The sequence below is a fragment of the Thunnus albacares genome, chromosome 22 (genome assembly GCF_914725855.1).
Source record: "Thunnus albacares chromosome 22, fThuAlb1.1, whole genome shotgun sequence".
In the NCBI taxonomy this organism is placed as follows: Eukaryota; Metazoa; Chordata; class Actinopteri; order Scombriformes; family Scombridae; genus Thunnus; species Thunnus albacares.
The window spans coordinates 19,816,053-19,836,677 of NC_058127.1; the positions used below are offsets into that span (position 1 = coordinate 19,816,053).

Genomic DNA, 20,625 nt, shown 5'->3' on the forward strand with positions numbered 1-20,625 from the left:
TATCAGCAATCACTGCAACAGAAGATAAAGTTAGGCCTATTTAGAAAAATGTTAAAAAATTTACAAGTCTATAAAGGACTAGTTTGACATTTTGTGAAGTACATGTATTCACTTTCTTGCCGGGAGTTAGATTTGAAGATCGATACCACTCTCCTGTCTGTGCATTAGCTATGGAGCTGGAGCTGGAAGTCAATTAGCTTAACTTAGCATAAAGACTGGAAGTAGGGGGAAACAGCTAGCCTGGCTGTCTCCAAAGTTCAAAAATATGCCTAACAGCACTCCTAAAGCTCAGTAGTTATACCTCATTTGCTTAATCCGCACACAAACAGTAATGTAAAAACCACAAGTGTGGTTTTACAGGGAGTTATGTGCTATAGCTAACTATTTTTCTTTCAGTGCTAGTGTTCCCTCTCCTCCCTAACGTGCTAATCAGTGATCTTCACAGGTGTTGTTGGGTGTATTTTCTTACTATGGAGACATCCAGGCTAGCTGTTTCCCCCTGCTTCCAGTCTTTATGCTAAGTTCAGCTAGTCAACTCCCTGCTCTAGCTCCAGTATTAATGCACAAACATGGGAGTGATGTAAGTTTCATCTAACTCTCTGCAAGAAATCGTATTTCCTTGACCTTGTCCAGCCATAGTTAGCATACGAAAAGGAGAAATGCAGCTCATTGTGATGTGATCTATAATTTGTGATGTTGTGTTGTTGCTGCTTGCTGGCTCACTGAGGGAGCTATGAGGTTATTCATTGGGTTTACTGTGTCTGTAGATATTGAACGATCTATGACACTGTGCCCTCTTGTCAGACGCACTGCCCTGTCTCAGCATCAGGTTTAGCTGAGTCAGTGTGTGTGTGTGTCTATACTGTATGTCCATAGTTTTACTTCTCTTGTTTGCTTTTTCTTTCTCTACAGCCAAACCTCAAACCTCTCTGAGACAGCCAAACCACCGCGGGCGAGGTGGAGGTAGAGGAGGAGGTGGCGGCCGCGGGGCTGGACATGGAGACTTCAAACAGGCGAGGGACATGAGGGATGGCCAGTCGGAGGGCAAGACTGGGTCACATCCAAACAAGATGTCCAATCAGAACACATCCAACAGGAAAGGAAACCCACCTACAGAGAAGTGAGTGATGGAGATGGTTTAGAAATAGACAGGCATAAGCAGAGGGATACAGAGGAGCTTATGTAACTTTTCACTTCAAATGAGATAACAGTATGAATTTAGATTATTTTAATTGATCAATTTACAGTGTTTTGTGCAAGATAAAAATAACTGTCTTTTGTATGAAAAGACCAACTTTAGCTCACATCCCAATACTAAAGCTCAGTCTCTACATATTTGTGGGATTTTATAGCACAATTACAAGTACAAGTCACCAACCAGGTTGCCACACTTCTTAGGAAACCAAAGACCTAAATACTCAGAATAACTTAATTTCCTGTAGGCTCCCTGTCCAGTGCAACATGCTTTCAGAATGCCTCCAACTGTCTAAGACAACTACAGAAGTCTAAAAATTATCTTTGGGGATGATTTGAAGATATTTTAGAGCAGTGAGTTACATTTTTATGTCACTTGCTGGTGTTATCAGAGCAAGTCAAGATTTTTTCAAAAACATTCAAATAATTAAATAATAAGAATGACAGAAATAATGGATAAGTTCGTCCATCATATGTAGCTTTCTTTCTTTCTTTCTTTCTTTCTTTCTTTCTTACTCCCTCTCTCTCTCTCAGTGCTGTCTCTTTCTGTGCCCCCTCCTCTCCTCCCACCTGTGTGGTCTGAGCTGAATCAGAATAGGCTGCTGCTGAATGGGAGCCTGGTTGAACTCTGGTTGGTTTCTGAGTGCAAACAGCCTCCCTGCTGCTGCTTATTCAGCACTGGGCTGATGATGTGTGCACTAGTTTATTCTGGTTCTCTCTCTGCCTGTCTCTGTCAGTATCTCTCTTCCCTTCACTCTCACACTTCTGCTTTCTAACTCTTTGTTTTTGCTTGTCAAATATATTTTTCGTTTTCTGAAAAACAATACCCATTCCAATACATTTTGGCTTCAGACTGCTACTGTCATCCACCACAACCTAGAATGAGTTAAAACCTGATTCATTGTTGTTAAAGAAGCCATCTCACATAGCTAGATATCCATCTATCTGCATTGCTCAAACAATGAATCAAGATTAATTCAGCTCATTGACTGGTTCTCCCACTTCCATCCATCCACGGCTCTGTTCGTCTGTCCACTGTGAAAACAACTGACATCAGTCCTCTGTCTGTGTCACCATGGGTGTCCTGTGGGCCGGTGGCCCTCCACAGCACAATGGGGCGGCAGGGTGGGAAGCCTGGTGTGTTGGCAGGGGACACGAGCCCAGAGCAGGGGGGATGTGAGCCCTTTCTAATCCCCGCTCTATTCTCCTGTAGATTAACGCGTCTAAACCGACACAGAGTGAATCAGCACATCTCTCTGGATCCCTCTAGATCTTTCATTGGACAGCATGCTCGCAGGCCTGTGTTATCACTCTGTGGGTGTGTGTGTGTGTGTGTGTGTGTGTGTGTGTGTGTGTGTGTGTGTGTGTGTGCCTGCAGGTGGACTATTGGATGCTTGTCAGTGCAAGTGGTAAATTCACAAAACAACATTAATAAAATGTCAATAACAAAAACTTGTTCTAAAATAACAACACAGGTGAAAGGCAGGTAGTCTGTGTTTGGGTAGGATAGTATTGTAGTCCTTCAGGCAAATGCTGGCTCCGCCTGGTGAGATAAAGTATGAGGGTGGGGTTTTGTGACTGTAATCAAACAAAGCTGTCCACGTCCAAGTCAAAGGTTACTTTTTCAAAATCAAAAGAAGAGGTGTAGTCTTCAGTCTAACAGACTTCAGAAAACAGTTTTGCTACAGTCTAGTAGCTAGTAGCTGCTCTGGAGCTCCTGATTGCATCATTCCTTTGCAGATGGAGTTTGCCCGGTTGTCAATGAAATGTAGTTGTTCAAATTGCCACAAACTGAAGCCTAGTAACGCAATTATCTCCTAACACAATATTGAGTTTGTGTTCAGACCATAAGCTCATCACTAGTGATTGATCCTGATGCAACATGTTTCTATCTTAATAAATTTCTATCTTTTTAGTTATATCTTCCCATATATACTATGCACCAGTAGGGAAGCCAGTATCCATTGTGGATTTTCAGTAGAACAAGAAGGGCATAGAAGAGCCAAAACAAGAGAAACAGTAAACATTTTAAACAAAGCAGCTACTGTATCATTGGGGCATGATAAGGATGGGAAGAATAAGTGATAACAGTACAAACATTTAACAGTGCTTATCTACAAGATACGACTAGTGAAATGAAAATCTGCTCATGTCATTTGTACAAAAAGGTGGATATTTTATACAATATAAAGATATTTCCATGTGTCCTCAGGTTGTTGTTTTTTAGGTCAGAGTAGGAGTACATAATCTGCAGTCACATACAGTGCAGCACCTTGTGTTTCTCATGACCCATGGTTCTAGACCAATGCAGTCTCAATTTGATTAATGAGTTGTGATACTGAGGACGATCCAAAAACAACTTATCTTGTACATAACTCAGACAGGCTGTTATCTCACCACACCATGTGATGTAATGAGTCCTTTTTGAGAATCTCTGGGTGCACTCTGGCTCGTACAGTAAGAGATTAAGGATCTGACATGCAACACCTCAGACTAAATTTAGTGATACTGCATAATAACCCTCAACTCAAAGATGTGAATATGTCACAGGTTTTGAAGGTCTTAAAGTCTGTCCTATTCAACATTTTCTTCTTTTCTTGAGCCCATAGAAAGTAATCTTCCTCCTTGGTCTGTTCTTTTGTGTCCAGGTCAGACAAGAGGATGACCCTCCCATCACGGTTTCAGAAGGAGGTACACGCTCACCTTTCCAGAAACTCCCAACAGACTAGTTGTAAGTAGGACAGGCTCCTTTTTATTACGCTAAAAATACATTTTGTGTAGCTTTTTGTCCTCTAAACCAATAGAAACACTGGCAAGAATCAAATTACAACAGACAATTCAAATGGTGGCCAGGAGATTTAGATTTAAGACTAAACCAGAGAAAGTGCAGCTATCTGGTGTCTCGCTGTGCAGTCTTATCTATTAAGTATTATGTCCCTCTGTCTCTAAGTTTTGTGAAAATAACATAAACCCCATCTCAGTTGGTTCTCACCACTGAGTATCTCTGTAAACATGATGTTCCTGTAGACATGAAGTGTATTTTAAAAGGTTTCAAGTTAAATAAGCTTGCAGGTGTCTGTGTAGTCGGCCTCCCTACTCTTTAACTTCTCTCCTGCAAACCTTTACTTAAACTAAAGATATGTTTGTTGTCATGTAGCCTGATTTGAGAAGCACTCTGTTTGAGAAGCGCTCGGCCAGTGTTTTCCCCCGCCTGGGGAAAAACACTGGCCTCTAATAAACTGCATAGCTTTGAGGCACATATTTTTAAAGGGTATTTGAGGCCCCTACACACAGAGAAGACTGTTAAAGCTGCAATACTGGTTGAAAAGCCTGTACATCCTGTGTGTGAAGAAACATCCATGAGTGAGAAGGAAATTATATTCATATGATATCCATGTTGACAAAATGAGCAAGGCGTGTGCTGCAAAAGAGATTGGGTAATTTAGCAGAGATTGCTGCCATTTAGACTGCTATCTCGCAAAGCTTGTGTATTTATTTAAGACGAACTAAATTAGAAAAAGCTTTGGCACTTGTCAGTATTCATGTTTTTATGTGGTTCATTACCTGATGTCAGTAAAACTCAGTCAGCATGAATTCTCCACAGTCTGACAACTTTTGCGGTTAAAGTTTTATTAATGGAAAAGAAGCCTAAAGGTCTGTCTTTCTGTTTTTTCCTTCCCCTTTTTATATGCCTCATTTGAACCTTAATAGAAGTTCCAGTTCAGATTCAGGGGCAAAAAGAAGCAAAACTTAGGTTCTGAAAATGCATCATAACCATTCCTCTACCTATTTTTCTTTTTGATTCACCCTCTAGAGACTGAAGTGCCTTTGTTTTGGGGAAAATCACGCTGTGTAATCCAGTAGTGTCAGGGGCAGGAAGATCAAAGCTGTGGAAGCAGTAATTGCTTGCGTGTGTGTGTGTGTATGTGTGTGTGTGTGTGTGTGTGTAACCTCTCTTTTCTCCTGCATTTTTCTGCACTCTTCCAGCACCCTCGAATCTAAATGAGAACATTGGTTCAGGGAAAGGAAAGCCCTACAACCCTCAGCAGGTCCAGGGTCGCATCAAGGAGATCCTGGGGAAGTACAGTAACGGCTTCTGGGTCTCCAAGCTGCCTCAGATCTACAGAGAGCTGTACAAGCAGGATCTGCCCACTGAGGCCATCAAAGACCTGGATACCTGGACACACATATGCACTGTAAATACACCTTATGTCACTGTAGCTATTTGTTATGTTTTACTATTATAAGAAGCAAATTTGTTTCCAGATAATAATCACAAATAATTATTTTATTTGCACATTTTTCTTTGGAAATCAAAATAATTAATTTTGAATATTCTTCCAGTCTTGTCCAATTTACTTTGCAAATGTTATATCATTGTATATTATCAACTGTATTGCACCTGCAATTATGTATATTAGCAATCTATGATGTACAGAATACACACAGGGTGACGAAAGCAAAGGACCAAAGGACCAGTCAATAAATTAAGTCACACAACATGCACAGGTAGACAATATGCACAAAATCCTTAAAACAGGATCCACCAAAGAATATGAGACATGAGAAAATAATGCACAGTACAAGTATTCCAGGTATTGCATATAGCATCAATCATCAAGCAAGGGCTGCTAAAGGGAAAAATGAATTATTATTAACAAGACAATTCATTTACTAAATTGTGACATTTTCGTTTTTGAGGGGAAATATGTCACACTGCTATATAATCACTCCTTTCCATTTATTCTTCTAGGTAGAGAAAACCTGCAGCAGCAACCCATCAGAGCTGCTTCTCTACCCTGCCAAGGAACCGACCACTGCATCCTCCCCTTCGCTAATCCTTAACCCAAATTCCACCGCTGCCCCTTCCCCGACTTCAAACACCCCTACAGACAAACCCTTGCAGTCCCCAGCCCAACAGAGACCCCCCAACACCCATCGGACACGTTCCAATTCTAACCCTCCTCAGTCTCCGCGATCGTCCTCCTCGTCCCCCAGCCCTCCATCCTCCCCTGCAACCCTCAGCCCCGACCTCAAGCTGAAACTAGAGGAGCTGCTGGTGAAGTACTCCAATGGCCTGTGGGCTCACGCGCTGCCCAAGCTGTTCCAAGACACATACAAAGTCAGTAACATTTTGAAACACTTTCACATATATATATATATATAATTATATATATATATATATATATATATATATATATATATATATATATATATATATATATATATATATATATGATGTTGATGTTGATGAAGGTTTACATAATGCTTAAGAAAATGCATATTTAAATAGCCTTAAATGTAATTAGTTTTATATTTCTATTATTTCACAAGACCAAACTGCCCGGACATGTCCTGGAGAACCTTCACCTCCTCTCCGATTTCTGCACCATTGACTACCCGATGCCTGACAACCCCAAGAGAGCCATCCTGTACAGGAGTAGCAGCGCTGGAGGCGGAGGAGGAGAGGATGAGAACTGTAATAGGAGGAACTCTTCAGCCAGTGAGGAGGACATGAGGGTGAGGCAGGAGCTCGGGAGGAGGCTCAGTAACCAGGCGGTGCCTTCTTTGCAGATCCCCAAAGAAGAGTACCCCTCTATACTGGTGGTGGAAGCCACCAACACCAATGGAGTCATACTCAGGTAAAAGAGAACTGTATGTTTAAATGAGCTGAGACTCAACAGTTCATAAATCTCTCACTGCCTGTTTCTCCTCCTCTCTTACAGATACATTGGTGAGGGTTACTCCCAGGCCCAGGAGTCTATGGAGGATGAAATGAGGGAGTTTTACGGCCTGGACAAAAGCAGTCCAACTCCTTTGGCCTCTCCATCCTCAGGCCAACTTGTTGCTGTCAGGGCTGAGGAGGAGGAGGAGATTCTGAGGGCACAAGTCTGCGAGGTCATGACTGACAAGGTCAAGGTGAGAGGTCAAAAACAGGAAATAACAGTGGACACTTATCATGGAAGGCCGTGCAAATGAGCCAGGATAAACAAATAGAAAGAAGATCAAATGTGACCTTTAAGAAAAAGAATGATTTGTTTGAGATACGGGGATGGTTAGAAGGTGAACTGTGAGATTTTGCAGTGAGAGAAAATATTAGTCACCCCTGTGGTCTTTGCTTTTGGCTCTGTAGGTGTACTATGTGGATCATGGATTTGCAGAGGTGATCAGCAAAACCAAAGTGTTTGAGCTGCACGAGAAGTTTTTCAAACTGCCTTTCCAGGCGACCAAGTGTAAACTGGCAGGTGAGTCTGAATCTCATGGACATCAGGTCAATCCGAAAAAGTCAATGATCTTAAAAAGAAAAGGACATGAATTGAAAAAGGAACACTTTCTTGCTTCATCCTTCCTGTCTCCTCCTCATGTTTCCCATGTGCTACGATTATTATGTGTGTGTGTTCAGGCCTGGAGCCGTTCTGCCAGGAACCTGCTGTTCTGAAGAAATTTGAGACAATGGCAAGTGGAAGAATCCTGTTGGCTGAAATCCTACAGAGAGGCCAGACCCCTCTTGTCGTACTGTACGACACGTCGCAGGATGATGATGTCAACATCAATGCTGCCTGCATGAAAGCCCTGCAGGACAAGACGCTCGCCAGTCCGTTACAGGTACATGAGCCAAATTTATATACATGTTTATGTGTGTGAGAGAATACAGAACACTACACTCCTATCAATGTTTCTCCTCAGGTGAACAGCGCTTATATGAACGTGACTGTCAGCAGCGTCTGCTCCGATGGGACCATCTACTGTCAGCTGCCCTCCAGAGGCCTTGCCAAGCTGAATGAGATACTGGAGAATATAGAGACGTACTTCCATTCACAGGTTAACACAATGCTTCATTTGAAGTCTCTGTGCCTTTTTGGATCTATAAAAACATTTAATATCATTTAGTTGGTGATACTAAAGTGTGCAGTGAATGAATGTATGAAAACTAGTAGCTTTTTTACATTCAAAAAATCATAATATTAGTTATATTAGTATAATTGTGTAAACAAACAGGATCATAACTGGGAGGACTGACAGTCTTGTCATTTTTAATTCATATACTGATACATAGCACACAATAGAGGACATCACATGTTGACAAACAGACATATTCTAGTAAAGGTAGTAATTAAATACAATTCTTTTCATATCTAAGAGGCATGGCTTATGAGGAGGAGGAGGTTTGGAGAGTCTATCTCCCTTACAGTGACATATGTAACAAATACCAAAGGTATCTTTAAATTATTGATTTCGTTATCAATGTGTCTAAAACTACTTGAGATTTAAAGTTCATTCTCAGTAATTCCATTTCCATGTTTTTGAACACTAACAGTACTTAATACCTTTATAAACCTTTATGAACATGTTATAGTCCTTCATAAAGCTGTATACATATTACATATGTGTACTTTTTCTTCAAGCATATGTCTTTACTTGATGAGTGTTAAAATGAATCATCCAGCCAAGAGTTTGGTGTGTGTACGTGTGAGTACGGAGTAGAGGAGGACTCACACATTTATCTCAAAAGCCTTTTGTGAATGCATTCATGCTGTGTTGCTTCTCTCAGGCGGAGTTGTGGACAGATTGAGATTAGGTTGATAATCTGGAGTTAAGACATTGCCAAGCCACTTAATCTGTTAGTAGCACAGTGCGGCTGATGCTTTTTCTAGATGTGCCACTGCTGTCCTTTAAAGCTCGTCATTACACTTTGTGTAAGTGTTTAAGTAAACACAGTTTTGAGTCTGGTAATGTGTTTTTTTTTACCAAGGCCAGGAACATTTTGCAAGCTTGCATTGCATTTTCTAAATTCAAAGACAGTGTGTTTGAAATATTTAGCATTCTCAGGGGTAATAATATTTTCATACTGAAGTAGTTCCACAGCCTGAGAAAAACGGGGGAAGAAGAAGAAAAGCTCTGAGAATAGTTTTCACAGTTCATTATCCAGTTGAGAAAAAAAATTATATTTTCCTTATCTGTTTGGGTAACGAGTAACTCCCTCTGTTGTATGTAACTTTGGTGTCATCAATCAACTGGTGTAACATGAATGTAGAAGATGGTAACAAGACTCTCTAAATTAAATTAACCATTAATAATTGTAAGATAGTGTTATCTTCATTTTCTTAAACATCAACAAGCCTTTCCTTTTGTGAGTAATCATAGATCTAAAGTCCTAATCTTTGATGTCATTACAGTGTACACCTTCAGCATACTGGGTGAACCTGTGAATTATTTGTGCAAGCTTTTATAGTATCATTTTATCGCAGTCATAAAGCAGCAGTTACACATACACAGTAACCTCACTAATCCAAAGGAAGCACAGTCAAATTAAACGGTCATGACAGCTATGGTTTCTATGATGACACCTGAATGTGTTTCTGTTCCAGGTAACATCAGAGTTCCTGGTGTCCAGACCTTTCTGTGGGAAAGGATGTCTGGCTCGATACAAAGGCAAATGGTCCCGTGTTGAGGTAAGATGGCACTGTTCCCGGCAGCGCAGCTTGACTGTGAATTATTAAACATATTCACATGTGATTGATGTTAACTTGTAACTGACACAAGGAATAAAATCACAATTACACGACAGACACAGGTGCAGTAACTTTTCAGAGCAGAGATCAAAATTAAAGAAAGTGTATCACCATCCAAAATATTGTCTGTGTCGCTCATTGCTATTTCTCATATTTCTACAATACTAAGCCTACTAGATTTTGTGTCAAGATTTAAATTTTAAAGATTGCAACAGTGAAAGCAGAGAGATACATGAAACTATCATCAATCTAACAAAAATAATATCTACTCCATAGAAAATAAATTAATGTTGGATATTCTGTCCACTTTGAACCATTAAAAATACATGCTTACCTGTCTGTATTTCTATTTTTAGATCACCAACCTGCACGGCAGCAGAGTGTTAGACATCCTGTTCATCGATGTCGGTGTCCAGGCATCTGTAGAGGTGTTTGAGCTGAGAGAGATCCCACCGCCGTTCCTTCGTGACCTTATGGCCATCCCACCACAGGTCAGCATCTTTGATGGGCAGACAATGAAAGACAGTCAAGAGTAGCTAAATATTCAAAGACAATTTGTGCCATGTCATATTATAGTTTTGTGTACTTCCTGGTTTCCTCATACTGCACATCATGTGAGAAAATGACATCCAACAACTTGTGTTTAGGCTGTGAAGTGCTGTCTGGCAGACCTGGCTGTCAGTGTTGGATCCTGGACTCCGGATACTGTCCAATGGCTTCGAGAGAAAGTGCTCAATACCACCGACTGTAGCATGAAGGTAATTGTCTGTCCGTCCATACGATCTTTAAAATACTCAAGTTATACCTTCATTGTTCTTTATTCATCACTTTTTTACAGTAATTTCTTAACATCCCTTTCTCCTTCTCTTACTCTTTGTTGCATCCTCATTATCTCTGTTATTTTTTCTTCATTTATACTCACCACACTCACCTTGTCATTCACCTTAAAGGTTGCCAAAGTGGATGAAAACAAGCGCTGCGTCTACGTCCACCTGTTCACTGACAAGAACTTCCACGACCCGGCCCGCAGCCTCAACCATCAGATGGCCCAGTCAGACCTGTTCAAACAGCAACCAGATGTCTTCCTGACTAGCCACAGGTTTCTGCTGCTTTTATATTCACCTGTATTCTCCCTTTGCTGTCTAGCCAATGTTGAATTAAACAGTCATAAATCCTCTTATAATATAAGTGTTCTCAATAGTAAAAAGAATATGTATCTATTCAATTTCTTCATTAATCACTTGAAACAGCCCTGTCAAGATCTCCACACTCACCAAAACCTCCAGCACCAGTGACTCCACCAATGGCAGTCCAACGTCAACGACTGTCCCAGCCAAGCCTCATCTCAGAAGGGCTCTATCCGGACCCAGAGTTGGCGGAGGAGGCAACACGACCACCACCAGCCCACCAGAGACACCATCATCCCCCTCATCCCCTCTCCAGCTGCCACCACTACTAGAGCTGCCCCCAGCAGGTAATCATGGTAACTGAAATCTTAGTTTTTGAAAACAAGTTCAGTGCAGTTTTAGTCTAGTGTTTGGTTTTACTGTAGCCTAGTAAATCATGTTTAAATCAAGTATTTTTCTTCTCAGGAAGCAACATAGATGTCTATGTATCAGTGGCGTGCCATCCAGGCCACTTTGTGCTGCAGCCCTGGAGAGATATGTACAAACTGGTGGTGCTGATGGGAGAGATGATTCTTTACTACAACAAGACTGATGAGAAACCACTAAACATAGAGAAGAATCAGATATATGCTGCTAAAGTGGAGAACAAGTGAGTTAAGCAGTGATTTAATTTCATAAAATTTTATGAAAACAGACAGCGCAAGTAAATATTTGATCAAAGTGAGTCAGTAAGTACGTGTTGTGCCTTCTGTCTTGTTTCTGACTGTAATGGATATTCACTGACATGCCAAATGGAAGCAGTTGTGCTCTGCCTAAATATATCCATTTTCTTCCTTCATCTCCTCTCTCAGCTGGCATCGTGTGCTAGTGAAAGGAGTTCTGACTAATGGGTTGGTGTCTGTGTATGAGTTGGACTACGGTAAACATGAATTGGTCAGCTGCACCCAGCTCAGACCTCTTATCAAGGAGTTCAGACAGCTGCCTTTCCAGGGAATCACTGCTCAGCTGGCTGGTGAGTAGAGCGGAGCATGTAGAGACTGATGGCTGTATTGATTTCATGCCGAAACTCTACGGTGTCTTAACTTCAATACCTGCCATTCTCTGTTTGTCTGTGCAAGACAGGGAAGGTCAGATAACTCATCGTTCCAAACATGACAAACATTATACTATGACAAGTCAAAATGTCTGCTGTGAGAAAGGCCTATTTCCTTGTTTATCATGGCTAAAATACAAAGCTCACTAATCACTAACTATGTTTTGATTAGTGTGGTTAGAGGTTAGAGAGATGCAATGGTTATCAGAACAGTTGCAATAGTCCATTATCTCATCAGCAGGACAGACAAGGTTTTTGATTAGTAGAGCTTGATACATTAATTGATACCTAGACCGACCTGCCATACAGCACAAGGTCATGAAGTAATCGATTAAAAGCAACTAATTGAAGGTTAAGGCAGTTTAGATTTAAAGGACTCAACAGACTCAGATTGTCTGATGTCAGCAGGGAGATTATTCTATAAAAACAGAGCCTGACAAGTATGACGGGCCATGCCCATTTAGGATTTTAAGTCATTTTTAAGTCATCAGACGCACCTTAAAGTCTGATCTAACGAAAGGCTAGAATTGGGGTAACATAAAAAAACCTCATTCAAGATTCAAATATACAATATTCTTATATCATCGGGTTCATACCAATTCTGGGTGAAAACATGTAGGGACAACATTTGATGATTTAGCATTACAAGTAGCAATTTTGGAATGTTTTGAGTTTTGTTTTTTTTACATTAAATGTAATATTATGTCATTAACATAAAAGAGAGCATCGTCTTCATAACTGTCTCCACCCGCAGGAGTGAAGCCGAGGCAGTGGTCGGAGGAGGCTTCCATCGTTTTCAGAAACCACGTGGAGAAGAAACCACTTGTTGCCCAGCTGGAGGCCATACAGGAAGCCACTAACCCATGGGACAGGAAGTTGACGGTCTTCCTGGTCGACACTTCACAGGAAGAAAGGGACATCTGGGTGCATGACATCATGGCTGAGTTTGCTGATGAGCTGACCAATGAAATGTAGACAAAAGAAGGTTTTTCGACTAAGTCTTACTAGCCAAGCAGTTGTCCTGTTGCTCAAGACGCTGTGAGTTGTGGATAGACGAATTAGAAGACGCTTATCCATCTATCTACCTATCATTTAGGGGGACTGAAAGAAGGAAGGAATGAAAAAATGAAGGAAAAGTTAGAGAGGTCACAAGCAGAATGGAAATTGAGAGGCTTGATAGAAAATAGAGACAGGCATTGAAAGAAAGACTGTGAAGAAGTATAGGCATTGTAGCTACTTGCTTGTTGTGTTATGGGCTGTACACCGAAGGACGTTGTGATGTGATTTTGAGTGACTGCAGTGTGATCGTACACCCATGCATGATGTTGGTCCAACAATATACCAAACTTCTGATCTATCCATCATAGTTTCACAAGCTGTGGAAATGATACAATTTAATACGGGCTTTGATCAGAAGCAGCATCTTTAAGCACCATGAGTGCATCCAGTTTTATCATTTAGTGTGTCATCCAGCAGATGCCTGAATACCCTCAACCCTGCCAATGTGAGCAACATGCACAGCGCACAAAATGTTCAATTTAACTCAGCAAGGTCTCACATGCTTGGAAGACTCACATGCATTTGTTTACAAAAATCTGCTTTTTGGATGGTATTTCTGATTGTCATAAAGTTTACAAAAGCGAGAGCAAACATTCCCCAAAGTGGAGGAGAAATGGAGGAGTTGGTGAGCCATGGGAGACAGACATAAGAGGCCCTGTAGTAGTTTAGTCAATTTAAATGGAAATACACTTTTCATCTTTGCGTAAATGCTGGTAAGGCTTCCTTTATTTTACCCAGGCATGATTGCAGTGAACTCTTGTTATCTCAAATCCCGACTTCAACGTTAACCTTTTTGGTAATCGTTAGTGAGAAACAGGTTTTATTTTCGTAGTTTGACCTATTTTAGCACACTCATGCAGAAACTGTTCTGGTTACTGGCAAAGCTACATTAACAGAAGTTAACAGAGTTTGGTGAAGAGTGATATACTTGGTGTCAGCTATGATCTTTTAGTTTCTGAAGTTAACTGTGGTTAAATTCTTGGCTCTGCACGTACAGTTGAAGAGTCTGTGCTTAGCGTTTTCCATTTAATTGAAAGAAGTCTGACCAAAAGTGACAAAGTTATATTGTGACGCACTGTGAACAAGATAAATGTGAATTAAATCTCTTTTGTGCAGAAAAAAACACACACAGGCAGTTCCTCGGACAGAAAATGCTGAGTGTGCATGTGTTAAAGCCCGGTCCCTGACTCCTGTGATGGCGGTGCCTCACCCATCTCTTCTCCACCTATGAAACACTGATTCCAGTGTGACTTTATGCTTTTTAGGGAGTTTAGTATCTCTTCCTTATTATACCGTTTCCTGTCTGACAACAAGACTTTATTTCAGCAGATTACATGTGCTGCATGTTGCAGATCTTGCCCAATTGTGTGCACATATAGTGATGTTATAATAATAAGCAGATTAAGTTACCAGTAGTGTTAAGCTTGTAGATTTTTCAAATATGAGATAAGTTCTGCTTATGGTTAGTTCAAGTGCCACCATTAAATGTTGGCCTGATTTGGGATTTGTTTCTGAAACGTGACTTTTTTTTTTTTTCCTGACACACCTGCACCGTGTTTTTTGGATGTGCAAATGCTTCTCCAATTATGAAGCGTGCAGACATGACAAAGCTCAAAGCTGCATCGTTGTTAACAACTGACAATAATTTAATTTATATTTAACTTATCTTCCTTAGACGATGATAATTACATTACCATTTCCATTTTTGTTTAACAAAGATATGGATGTAATAAGAGAAATGTTTTTGGAATAAAGTTCATTTGAGAGGTTTAAATGTGATGTGAAGTCCTTTCAATTATTTCTCAGTATTTTAAAATACTAGCATGTTGTTTCAGTGAAAGACATGTTTGAAAAAAAACACACACAGCTTTGATTTCTTTATTTGAATAGCAAACCATTTCAGTCATATTTACATGTTACATAACAGCATAAAGTTCATGTATCTACCAACACCGTTGACAGCATGCACTATATTTGATGTCACACACCATCATTACTGCTTCTTCAACATTCATCATTCATACAATTATTGCAGAGTTAGGCACACATGTTGTCAAAGTCTTCACCTACATTACCATCATAGCTCACCAAATTATGAATATTGGATCATAGATGTATTAACTATCTCTGGAATGATTCAGACACAGTAGTGTGTTCTGTTCATGTTGTCGGTCTTTCCAGCTGCTAACGAATGGAGAGCATCATCACAAACTCTAAAAAGGAGGAGAGAGGGCACAAGACAACAGCTGGTCAAGCAAGTACTGAGTTTATCTGACTAAAGAGCAACAGACCAGTGGTGTTTAGAGCATCTTGTTTCAGTGCACAGCACATTTCTGATTCACATTTCTGATTCTCACCCTCAAAGTCGATGTCTCCATCTGCGTTAACATCCAGCTCCTTTAGGATCTCCTCCAGCTCTCCTTTCTTCAGCTTCTCCCCCAAGAGACTCTTGACTGCCTCCTTCATCTCCTCCTGGTTGATCTTTCCATCTCCGTCTACATCAAACTTTGGAAACAGAGAAAATTATGAAAATGGGATGGTAATAGAAGGTTAATGTTCTACTTTAGAAATGCAAGTTAGACACTACAATGTAACTTGCAATAATTTTTATAACTAATATAAAATAAGCATATTTTTTCATATATTGATTGAGATCCATATGTCATATGAGATCCAATACATCAACGCACATGAATAAACTTAAAATGTCACTGATCCAGTCCTTCCATTAGCTGTAATTAGGTAACTGCATGGATTTATTCATCATTAGTTAACTGACCTGGACAAAGGCTGATTGGAGCTCTTTGAGCCCCAGCATGTCAGCAGTCTCTCCCATCATTCTGGGTCCCATCAGTTCAGTGAAGTCTTCAAAGTCCATTAACCCACCCACTGTGGAGAGCAGAGATGTCAGGGGCCAGAAAATGGAAAAGCTTTTCTTGTGAACAAATGTGTTAATGCTTTCACTTTTTATTTTCGTACTTGCTCGATGAAGATTTTTTTAAGTCAATGTATAATGTTTTATAGTCACTGTAAGGCTCTTATCAACTCACTTCTCATCTTGATCTGTTGCACTATCTCCAGCAGCTCCATTTCTGTGGGCATGTATCCCATGGTCCTCATGCATTCAGCCACATCCTTATAGTTCAAGTAGCCATCCTGGTCGTAGTCAAACTCCTTAAAGGCCTCCTGTAACTCTGTAAGAAAGTTCAAGGGGTCAAAAAGACATTAGAACAATTCCAGGAGTGGTTTATTGGGGTAAAATGGTTGATGTTTATGCAATTTCTGTGACATCCTAAAACTAATATATCAAAATATAAAAGGCACATATACAGATTAAAAAAAAAAAACATTGGGGGGAAAGACACCAACTAGTCAAGTTAACTATCTAAAAGGAGGGCTGACACACCAAACTTTGACAACTTTTCTGTTCGAATTGTTTTACACTGATACTGCAAAGATGTTTAAGGTAATAATTTATTCAATATCTATTTAAAAAGACTGCTTTTGTGAACACTATATAATCAGAGAGATGCTGGAATGATAAAACCAAACAAATTAACACCAAATATTGACAGTTTGTGGTTTTGACAGACATATTAACAATAACCCATCACTTCATATGGTAATTTACTTGTTTAATACAATATGTCAGTATTGAAAGCATGATGCAGAGATTTAGCCATTCATTTTATGTCCTTTAACATAAGCATTGAGCTGTGGCAGTGAGACTTACCATCTAACTCAGCCTGTGCTAATTCTCTCTCCTGTAGAAACAGCAAATAAACATATGAGATTTGTACAATTAGGAAGACAAATGTACAGTGTGCAATATTAAATACTACCCAAGTATCTAGACACCAACGTTTGATGAAATGCCTATAGTGCTTTTAATGTCAAGATTTGTAAGAACTGTACAATCTTACATTTCAAACATGCATAATATAATTTTGCGTGTTAACATTTGAAATTAGCTTAATAAAATGACAAAAGATGCAGTGAAAAGTGACTCATAGAAGTTTATGTATCACTTTTCATTGTCTTGTGCAAAGGACAACAATACAAATACATGCAAAGGAAAGTAAATATTTTCAAGTGGAATCACCCAAGTGTCTTTACATCACTCTTTACTTGGAAATGAATTGTGACGTTAAGCCTCAGCAAATGAGCTACTAATACTGTTGACACACCAGGCTTAGAAAGATCAGGAAAAGAGGCTGTAAGAACACTGCTTGACTTCCACCGCACTTCTGACCCCACTGACTAGTCTGATGCTTTAATGTCTGACATCTGTGCTTTTGTTTTGTTTTTTTACAATACCGCTAATGAGCATCCACTGTGCTTTTACACAATCATCATTAGTTAGATCTTTACGGAGTGATCCATCTTTTCAGCAGTTTCAAGTGTAATTATAGAACACAAAAAATAGAAAATGAGGTTTTCTTGTTTGAGAAAAAAAATCTAAATAAAAGGAGGGCATTTTGATGAAATATACATTTTCTACTTCTCCAAAATTTCCTCAAGTTTAATTTCCTGAAGCCTCATGGAGAAGGGGATTTTTTCCATTATAAACCTTTCATAAATAATATCATACCAGTCCTCTATTAATGGAGTGTCTGGTTTAAGCCATTTCTTTGTAATTGCCTTTCTAGCAGCTATGCTCAGAATTCCAAATAGGTATTTTGTTTTAATATTTGTAGATATTGAATGTAGAAGCCAAAAAGTTTGTCCCAATGAAAAGTAATTTTTGTCCTGAATTTAGTCACTAATTCTGTATAAATCTTATGCCAAAAAGTAATTACTTTTGGACATACTCAAAACAAGTGATAGTGATTTGCTTTCCTCCAGCAGCTAGAAGAGCGTGAGTGGTGAAACCTCTGAACAGGTGTGATGAAGTATCTACTAAGAATCTTCCAGCCAAACACTTTCCATGAGGCTGAGCTTGATATCCTCCATTAAGATTCACAATATTTTGTCCAGACTTCTTCTCCTATATAGTCTTGAAATTACTTTAAGCCCAGAATCTGCTTTATAGGCACTAATAAAAACTTTCAATAGGTTATTTTCAAAGGCCTTGTGACCCTCCAACATAGAACCATTTATGTGATGACTTACCTGAAGAAATCTAAAAAAGGCACAATTATTTAACCTGTGTAGTCTTTGTCTGAAAACTGCTCAGTGTCCCTTGATTAAAGAAGGTGCAGTATGAGGAGAAGCCCCAGTTAGCCCTTATAGCTCTCATCCAACCTGCTTGAGACGAAGTCAAGGTCATGAGAGCACCATCTAAGAATCTTTATCTCTTCAAGCAAGCCACCCCTAGTGATAGTATTTAACCATATTTTCAGAGATAAATTGATCATTTAATACCTGTTTCCATTAGGTTTTAATTAGTCTTTAATCTCTTAATCGTGGCTATTATTTAAAGACAGAGGCATTTAAAATTGTAGGCAAGGAAAAGCTGTCTGTTCAGCTGTTTGGCATAAATAAAATTAAGACTATCACATATTTTATTCAATGAAAGTGTTTGAAATTGGCAGGAGAGAGAGAATTGATCTTGAAAATAAAAACCTGTCGCAAACCATTGAAACTGAAATCACTAAATGTGGGTTCTGCCTACTTACTGCTCCAAAAACGCTGTTGAGCACAGATATGTAGACTTTGTTCATACTCTCAGTGTTTTTCTTGGACTTCTTTGATGATTTCTTGGGTGTTTCAGAAACTGAACCTGCCGGAGACCCTTTAGCAGAATTGCTAAAAACATGGAAAATCAAACAATTAAAAAGCAAAAGGAAAAATGCATACATAACATATAAGCTAAGATAATAAGCTAAGACAGCTTGATTGTACAGTTAAATGTTTTGTCAGCTACTCAGTAAATATAAGAATTGCCAGATAATGTTTACTGCTGCAAATCAGAAAGACCTTAACATGTTTTCCTTGGGTCATATATTTGGTGAAAGGAGACCTAAAGGACACATTGGGGTTGCTGCATACAACTGCTGCATCTCCAGTTTAATTGTGTATCACATTAAAAAAAAAACCAACACAAATACTGTGAAAATTGTGTACAAGTCTTAACGTACGTGTCTGCCACGGATGACTCAACTGAAGTTGTTGAGGGGGTTCTGTCTCCTGCCTTGGACATGCTGTGGATAAACAGAGGTTTACATACACTGTGTATCCAACAATAACATTTACTCCGAAGTTAAATCTGAATGTGTTATACATATATATATATATACACACAGATATACTGCTTTAGATATGCTAAAGTTAGATGTAAAGCACTGTTTGGGGTCAAAAGGCAATGTTGCAAAAGGTCACTCCTTGATGCCTCAGTTGTCTCCAATACCCCGAATATGAACTACTGCACTACAATTTCCTTACCTTGCTTCTCTGTCCTAAAAGTTAAGAAAACAAAAACAAGAAGTAAAGCAACACAGCTCTTCTCGTCCTCTTTTGACTAGTGTTCCAACTGTGTCGTGAAAGGCTGCACACTCTCCTGTCTGTTCTGTTTCTCCTTCGCTTCTTGACCTCCTTCCCACAGAGAAGCTTAGGGGGTTTACCTGGCTAAACGTGCAGCCAACGATTAGAAAGCAAAACGTGTAAAGGCAGTGTGACTGACTTAACTTTTAAGAGGTCACTGGTTTGGTTCAAATCCTAGCTCCATATGTTTCTGTTTGAGGGCTCTTGCATTTGAAATGAGACTTTTATTTTTATAAATTCCTTTAGCTGTGCAGAGTTGTCTTGTAGTGAGAAAATGTTTCTAGACTGATGACCACTTTATTCAGAACAGAAATATCCACAACAGCTAATTGATCTTGAACCAAATATGACACAAAATTACCTGAGATGAGGAAATTTAGAAAACAGATTTATGTAAAGGTGAGTTGATCATTTTTATCACTCATTTTAATGGTTTAATGTGATTAAAACAGTGGTTCTCAAACTGTTTCAAGTCAAGGACCCCTAAACTGACACAAATTAGACCAAAGACCCCCATTTTATAAGATTTTGTCTCAGGGTCCCCCATTTGATAAGATTTTTGCTTTTAGATGTTTTATTACTGAAGGTGTATGAAACCCATGAACAAAATAGTCATACATTCTGTCATTGTGTTACTTATGGATTTATAGTAAATATAGTAAATAAATTATTCCCCTTTTTGCTGGGGACCCCCTGAGATCCCCTCAAGGAACCCTGGGGGTCCTCGGACCCCACTTTGAGAACCACTGGAATAAGACATTAAAATGAAGTGTGATCGCTTCATTGTAATGTTTTAATGTTACTTTCAATTCTCAGTGTTATACATTACTTGCTACTTTATTTCACTTTGTCAAATCAGTTGTTTGTTTTGAAGAACGACATAATGAAATTTAGTATTAATACAGGTGAGTTTATGTGTCTTCTTTTATCGCCTGTCATTACTTTTACCATAAATAGGCCTATTTCATTAAAGACAGGAAACATACAGGAAATGATTGAAAGGAGTTGTTCAACCTTTGGTTCCGGGTGATTAGCGTAAGGTCGGCGCGAAGCACGTGCACGTCGTCAGCTCATTAAGAACTTTTTTACCTGTCCCTCACGCGCTGTTACCTATATGCGTCATTCGTAATACTTTATTGACTTTATAGTATATCTA

General features: G+C 39.4%; 2 protein-coding genes across 12 annotated transcripts in view; one reads left to right on the forward strand and one right to left on the reverse strand.

Annotated features, from left to right (window-relative positions):
- tdrd7b (tudor domain containing 7 b) overlaps nucleotides 1-14,760 on the forward strand; it is a 25,960-nt gene extending 11,200 nt beyond the window's left edge. For 9 of the 10 annotated variants that reach the window (XM_044341452.1, XM_044341453.1, XM_044341455.1 and 6 more), the window contains 17 exons: nucleotides 913-1,120; nucleotides 3,843-3,925; nucleotides 5,182-5,390; nucleotides 5,948-6,316; nucleotides 6,529-6,836; nucleotides 6,921-7,113; nucleotides 7,328-7,439; nucleotides 7,598-7,800; nucleotides 7,882-8,016; nucleotides 9,564-9,647; nucleotides 10,064-10,198; nucleotides 10,355-10,465; nucleotides 10,658-10,806; nucleotides 10,958-11,190; nucleotides 11,300-11,483; nucleotides 11,686-11,846; nucleotides 12,682-14,760. In XM_044341452.1, the coding sequence (XP_044197387.1) occupies nucleotides 913-1,120; nucleotides 3,843-3,925; nucleotides 5,182-5,390; nucleotides 5,948-6,316; nucleotides 6,529-6,836; nucleotides 6,921-7,113; nucleotides 7,328-7,439; nucleotides 7,598-7,800; nucleotides 7,882-8,016; nucleotides 9,564-9,647; nucleotides 10,064-10,198; nucleotides 10,355-10,465; nucleotides 10,658-10,806; nucleotides 10,958-11,190; nucleotides 11,300-11,483; nucleotides 11,686-11,846; nucleotides 12,682-12,902 (3,098 nt within the window). In that variant the 3' untranslated portion in view covers nucleotides 12,903-14,760. The remainder of the gene's footprint in view (nucleotides 1-912; nucleotides 1,121-3,842; nucleotides 3,926-5,181; nucleotides 5,391-5,947; nucleotides 6,317-6,528; nucleotides 6,837-6,920; nucleotides 7,114-7,327; nucleotides 7,440-7,597; nucleotides 7,801-7,881; nucleotides 8,017-9,563; nucleotides 9,648-10,063; nucleotides 10,199-10,354; nucleotides 10,466-10,657; nucleotides 10,807-10,957; nucleotides 11,191-11,299; nucleotides 11,484-11,685; nucleotides 11,847-12,681) is intronic. The other variant, XM_044341456.1, reaches the window with a different exon arrangement.
- A 90-nt stretch (nucleotides 14,761-14,850) lies between these two features.
- On the reverse strand, nucleotides 14,851-20,528 carry si:cabz01076231.1 (calcium-binding protein 2). 2 transcript variants are annotated; one of them, XM_044340644.1, is made up of 8 exons: nucleotides 20,484-20,528; nucleotides 19,067-19,129; nucleotides 18,605-18,734; nucleotides 16,720-16,750; nucleotides 16,037-16,180; nucleotides 15,766-15,875; nucleotides 15,344-15,491; nucleotides 14,851-15,199 (listed from the first exon to the last, which is right to left on the reverse strand). In XM_044340644.1, the coding sequence occupies exons 2-8, from the start codon at nucleotides 19,126-19,128 to the stop codon at nucleotides 15,171-15,173; spliced, it is 654 nt and encodes a 217-aa protein (XP_044196579.1). In that variant the 5' UTR covers nucleotide 19,129; nucleotides 20,484-20,528; the 3' UTR covers nucleotides 14,851-15,170. The 2 variants fall into 2 exon arrangements, with proteins under 2 accessions (XP_044196579.1, XP_044196578.1); XM_044340643.1 differs by lacking the exon at nucleotides 20,484-20,528 and adding an exon at nucleotides 19,371-20,083.
- Nucleotides 20,529-20,625: the final 97 nt, after the last annotated feature.